At 33.6% G+C, this 5,799-nt stretch overlaps 1 protein-coding gene and 1 long non-coding RNA gene across 2 annotated transcripts; both read left to right on the plus strand.

Annotated features, from left to right (window-relative positions):
* The first annotated feature begins 1,154 nt into the window (after window positions 1-1,154).
* Window positions 1,155-2,538, plus strand: LOC128042440 (uncharacterized). The gene is made up of 2 exons (XR_008197868.1): window positions 1,155-1,566; window positions 2,470-2,538. It is a non-coding gene; the product is annotated as an uncharacterized LOC128042440 (long non-coding RNA).
* A 100-nt stretch (window positions 2,539-2,638) lies between these two features.
* On the plus strand, window positions 2,639-5,799 carry LOC105791238 (serine/threonine-protein kinase SRK2G). Its single transcript, XM_052633560.1, has 5 exons — window positions 2,639-2,725; window positions 3,414-3,672; window positions 3,846-3,920; window positions 4,000-4,101; window positions 5,316-5,799. The coding sequence occupies exons 2-5, from the start codon at window positions 3,553-3,555 to the stop codon at window positions 5,505-5,507; spliced, it is 489 nt and encodes a 162-aa protein (XP_052489520.1). The 5' UTR covers window positions 2,639-2,725; window positions 3,414-3,552; the 3' UTR covers window positions 5,508-5,799.

A 5,799-nucleotide genomic window follows, 5' to 3' on the forward strand; every position in this document is an offset into this window, starting at 1 on the left:
AATACCCATATCCACGTGCCAGATCCAACTTGTGTCGTCATTGGAATCACCTATAGCTGCAAGCTTTGAACGACAACCAGACATACGTCTCTAGTGGTATCTCCACCAGCGAAGTCACCAATAATTGAAGAAGAACGCCCATCACAAGATTCAGCCAAGCTTTCATCAAATTTAACTTAACAAAATTTCAACACTCTACATTGCCTTGTATATAGTAGCATGCATGCATCCATACGCGGACACAATTAGGGGAGAAGCCAGAAAATTTGTTTAAGGGGATTGGAATTAAATTGTAATTTTTTACGATAGTAAAAATGCAATTTCACAATTTTAATAGTCTATATCTTTATAATTTTTAAAAAATCAAATCAATTTTTTATTATTTTTAGGGAGCTAACGTGAAATCTTACCTTTACTAATTTAAAATTTTAAAAATCTTAAAGGACTTAAATAGAAAATTTTCCAGTTTAGGGGAGCCGGGTCCCTGCCAACCCCCTAGATTCGCCGAAATAAGATGGTAGATTAGATAGCAAAGAGAACAATTAATAGCTTTTACCCCTCAACTTGGCCAACTATATCCCAAATGAACTTAAGAACTTCCTATAACATTGTTGTTGTTAGAATGCATGAATGGAATTATGTTTGAACACAAAAAAACTATGGCCCTATTATATTTCATATAATATAATGACGAAATTATATATAGTCATGCCACTTTCACTACACCAAAACAGACTTTTAACGGCATTTTTAGTGGCGTTTGGACAAAAAACGCCGCTAAAAATCAAACATTAGCGGCGCTTATAAAAAACGCCGCTAAGAATTAGCGGCGTTTTCCAAAAAGCGCCGCAAACAACCTAAGCACAACGATGTCGTTTTTTGAGTTTTCGGGGCTTTAGCGGCGTTTTTAGAAAAGCGCCGCTAATGCTCTGGGCTTTAGCGGCGTTTTTGGAGAAGCGCCGCTAATGCCCGGGTCTTTAGCGACGCTTCTGGGGAAGCACCGCTAATACTCTGGTCTTTAGCGGCGCTTCTAATGCTCGGGTCTTTAGCGGCGTTTTTGGAGTAGCGCCACTAATGCTTGAGTCTTTAGCGGCGTTTTTAAAAAAGCGCCACTAATGCTCTATTTTTAGATAAATCACTTTATTTTAAAAGATTTGACGCGGTTTTATCCCAAACTTTTCCCCCTGAAACCCCTAAAATTTCCCCCTAAAATCGGTATCCTCAAAACACCTAATTCTTACTGAGCAAGCCAAAATGGGAGTTCACGGTCTATGGGAACTGCTAGATCCCGTCGGCAGCCGCGTGTCCGTCGAAACCCTAGCCGGAAAGAAACTCGCCATCGGTGAACTCTGAAGTGGGCCTATTCTCGTTGAGGAACAATCGTTGCCCCTTCTCCTTCTTCATAGAGGGTTTAATAGAGGGTTTTTTTTCCCTTTTATCAATCTATTTTTCATATTCTGTTGCAGAAAAACAAAAAGCCTTGTTTGTTAAACAGAGAATAAAAAGTGAGAGAGACGAAGTTTGGTTAGTCCCACATCACAAATTTCTCAAACAAAGCTATAATGGGTATCCATTTTTTGCTTCTATCTCCTTTGGGTTTTTCTCTTCTTTTTTCAGAGCGTTGGTTTTGTTTTTGTTAATACTGAAAATTTTCAAAGTTTTTAGATCCAGAGTCTTATGTTATGAAATTTGCTTTATCTTCTAGTAAGTTTTTTTTTAAAGAAGTTTTTCTGTGGATTTGATTTGCTAGGTTTATTTTCTTTACTTGTATGTTTTTACACCAATTGACAAACACATAGAGAACTACATTTCCGGAGGGGGTTTCGGCTATGTTTAATGACTTTTCCAAGTCTTGAATGGCCTTTTCTTTGGTATGGTAGAAGTCAATATTCTGTTTCTTGAATGACAGTGTTTATGGAAGGAAACATTATCTTAGATTACTACCAAATTCGGTTTGTTGGTTAACCATAAAAAATTCAGTTCGGTTAACAGAAGAGATTTTAAGAAAATTTGATATTTGAATGTTATTTTGGTTATCAGTTACGATTAGTCCTGTTAAGTTTTTATACCTTCATTTTATTTGTTTTGAACTTTTAGTATGTGTTAATTTAACATCTGATGGTGATTAATATCTTCATTGTATTGTGCTTCTAGATTTGGATTTGTTCTGATATTTTGGTTGGATATGTAGAATTATCCATTGAAAAAATGTTGAAGGTTAATTTTGTTTCGTTAACGAAAACCAACCAAATTAACCAAAATATTAAGCTGTTCTCTCTTTTCCTGCAATTTTGTAGTTAACGGATTTGGGTTTCATGTTACATTATTTTGTATGTTTTAGGTACATATTATGCATAGACATGAGGCGTATAATCTGCAACTCTTCTGGATCACCTCAGAATATGTTTTATTGATCTTTTGTTATAGACTTTTATTGGATTGATTTTATATTCTTCTTATATTTGGCAGGACAATCTACCATCTGGTGAAGTCACCCCCCTATTGGCTCACCATTCAGCATGTACCGACCTCCGGCAAGTTCTTTCGAACTTTATTGCTTTCTAATTGGCGATTTAAATTTTCAAATTTGACTTATTGTAAGGATTATTTTTCTCATAATTTATGGTGAAATTTTACAGGGAAAGAAAAAGGAAGGAATTGCTGCGAGATATGTGACGAGGTCACAAGCTATTAAAATCCTTCAAGTTAGCCTTTCGGATTTTAGGTTCATCTCTTCTTTCTCACTTTTATTAATTTTTATTATTATTTAAGCTTCCTTTATTTGCCTTCTTTTATCATTTTTTTCATGTTGTTTTTAGCTTCGAATTTTAATTAGCTAAGAATTTGAAACTATTGAGCTTCGTTAAGCTGAGATTAGTTCATCAGGTAGCATTTGGTTGCTACTTTTGCTAACTGGTTTTTTTGCTCACTGAAGCAAAGAGAAGAAGTGTGTATGGAAAATATTCTTATTGCTAGCTTTTTACTTCAGCATGAGTTTATGACTATGTTCATTTTATGTTATATTTTAAAGCTATTTGTTTTTTTTTAATTGATATGATTTTGCTATTATTATTATTATTATTATTATTATAAAAAATCGAGGATTTTAGTAAGAAAACATAAAAAAAAAGCCTCAACCAATGTGTTTGACTCTGGATATTTGTTTTTTTAATTGATATGATTTTCTCATTTCCTACTGGATAGAAATGTGTTTGACTCTGGATATTTTCATCATTTCAGGCAAGAATGATTGATTTTATTACGGTCTGATTATGGTTTTAGTCCCTCTGTTATCATTTGATTTTAATTTAGTATAATTTGGTTTCTTTAATTTTATAACATTGACGTGAATTTAAAAAAAAAATGGTAGATATGTGAATTTATTATTCACTTGCCCTTCTTTATTGCCTAAGCTGGAGTAATGGATACCTAGCTGCAGATGGATCTGTCCATATTTATCTTTAAGCAATATTGCTTAATATGTAATGACAAAAATGGAAGCAATATCATTCTACTAGTAGTAGTAGTAGTAGTAGTAGTTATTGAGGTAAAATGGAGAAATATGAGGTGGTCAAAGATTTGGGAGCCGGCAATTTTGGGGTTGCTCAACTTCTCAGACACAAGGATACCAAGGAGCTTGTTGCTATGAAATATATTGAGAGAGGTCACAAGGTTTGTTTCTTTAATGTCTATTATCTCTCCTCTCTCACTTGTTCTTGCATTTTTTGGGTATTACTAAGCTTGAATTGACTTAATCACTTCAAATCACGTTCTTCTTTCTGTCTCTTTCTTTTGAGTGCCAAACCGGTTGATTGAAAGCTTAGCTTAGCTGTGTTTGTTTGCAGATAGATGAGAATGTGGCAAGAGAGATTATCAATCACAAATCTCTTAGACACCCTAATATAATCCGGTTCAAGGAGGCAAGTATCGTCTCTTGCTTCATTTCCCTTTTAAAAAATTTGGGATGTTTATATTTTTGATGGGATATAAATGCTGTAGGTGGTTTTGACGCCTACCCATTTAGCAATTGTGATGGAGTATGCTGCTGGTGGTGAGCTCTTTGATCGGATTTGCAGTGCTGGTAGATTCAGTGAAAATGAGGTTCTTTTTCTGTTTCTATTTTTATTCTTTTCATTCCCACTATTTTTTTTGGAAACAAAATTTATTTTAGTGCTTACTTGTTGTATTTCTTCAGGCTAGATTTTTTTTTCATATGTGGTTGGATTGATAAAAAGGTCATAGTCACAGATTGACATAAACCTAAAATATATCATTTCATTGCGTCTTATTGAAGGCATGTATTTATTTATTTATTTTTGCTCCAATTTAAACGTGCTTAATTATCTTTTTATTCAAAAGTTGTTACATTTTGATGTGACATTATTACTTTTTTGTTTTATAATTAATCCAGTGCTAACTTATTAGGCTTGGTATATGGCATGTATAATGTTGCATATTCATCTGAACTTTGTATTTGCAATTTTGCTTCTCTGTTGCAAGTTGTTTTAAGCTACAATTACTGGTCGATCACAAATCATATGTCAATATGTTATTTTCCATAGGTCCTTCGTTTCTTGTATTCATTGTCATGTTCTTGAATTTCTGAAATTTCTGGAAAATACTAGGATTTTTTTTAATGGCAGAATGATGGAAAATACTAGGAAGATTTGGTGCTTATTGTTGAGTCCAGCATTGTGTTTTATGTAGGGTGTAAAAAAATTGCTCAAGGAATTTAATTATCTAAAGTTTTTGCTTCTTTCCAATAATTTAGGGGTTTGGCAGTACTTTTTATATATATTTAAGATGTTTAAGATTCTTTGGTTACTTTATTCAGTAATAGAGGATTAGGATCAGCTTTGCTACTTGGTATGTACGAAGGTTAGGTTTTGCTTCTAGATACGTATTTTATTTTAGTATCAGTAGCTTTGGGTTATGAAATATTTATGTTTTTGTATTTTTATTATTTATTGTCATTTGAGCTTCTGGCATTTTATATTATTGATTCTGAATACGGTGAAGTTGTTTTGGAGTTGTCAATCATTCTAAAATGGGGGCTCTTTGCGTCTGTGGCTTTTGAATCTACACTTGCTACTGCAGTTTTCTGGTGGTTGCTGATCTTATGATTGGTGTTTACTTTGGGGCTTTGTCCAATTAGATTTTATTTGGTTTGGAAAAACTTTAATATCTTATGCTTGTATTTGTTATTTTGGATATCCAATTTTACTCTTGTTTATCTATTGCATTAAGAAGACATTGTTTAGGGGTTTATTTCCTGCTATCATTCACTTTACTCTTTCTCAAATTTTTGCTTCCAGGTGAGACACCGTTTAAGGAAAGATCATGGGATTGAGGGTGGAATTCCTGTTGTTTTATCTTTAGAGAAACCTAAAGCTAAGCTGCTTCCTTTTAGTGGACAAAGTGGTGAGGAAGACAACCCTTCAGATTATCAAGTGAGGATGCTTGCTTCTTACTTTTGCAGTTTTAAAGTACTCTGTTTGCTCACCTAACATCATGCGGTGGGGAAATTCATCCAATATATTGAAGCAGAATTTGAAATGAGAATTGAAAGTACATTTGGATGGAGCTAAAGCTGTGTTTCTTTTAGCGATATATTTGAACTTGTTAGGGTTAGGTCCCTGGTTTTTGCTATCTCTAGATTTAAGGGTAGAAGGAAAAGGAAAATATTTTGGTCTACATTAGTATGTAATCTACATGTTCAATCCAACAATTTAATGTGTTATTCTGCTGTCAGATAGTACCTGGCAGGTTCAACAATTTAATGCATTGTATTTTTTATTA

Source organism: Gossypium raimondii, chromosome 7 (genome assembly GCF_025698545.1).
Source record: "Gossypium raimondii isolate GPD5lz chromosome 7, ASM2569854v1, whole genome shotgun sequence".
Classification (NCBI taxonomy): Eukaryota; Viridiplantae; Streptophyta; class Magnoliopsida; order Malvales; family Malvaceae; genus Gossypium; species Gossypium raimondii.

Excerpts from the sequence above, each read along its gene's own strand:
- LOC105791238 (XM_052633560.1), top strand. The coding sequence starts at position 3,553 with ATGGAGAAATATGAGGTGGTCAAAGATTTGGGAGCCGGCAATTTTGGG. Across the intron at positions 3,673-3,845 it reads ATATTGAGAGAGGTCACAAG|ATAGATGAGAATGTGGCAAG; the intron begins GTTTGTTTCTTT and ends GTTTGTTTGCAG. Across the intron at positions 4,102-5,315 it reads GTAGATTCAGTGAAAATGAG|GTGAGACACCGTTTAAGGAA; the intron begins GTTCTTTTTCTG and ends TTTTGCTTCCAG.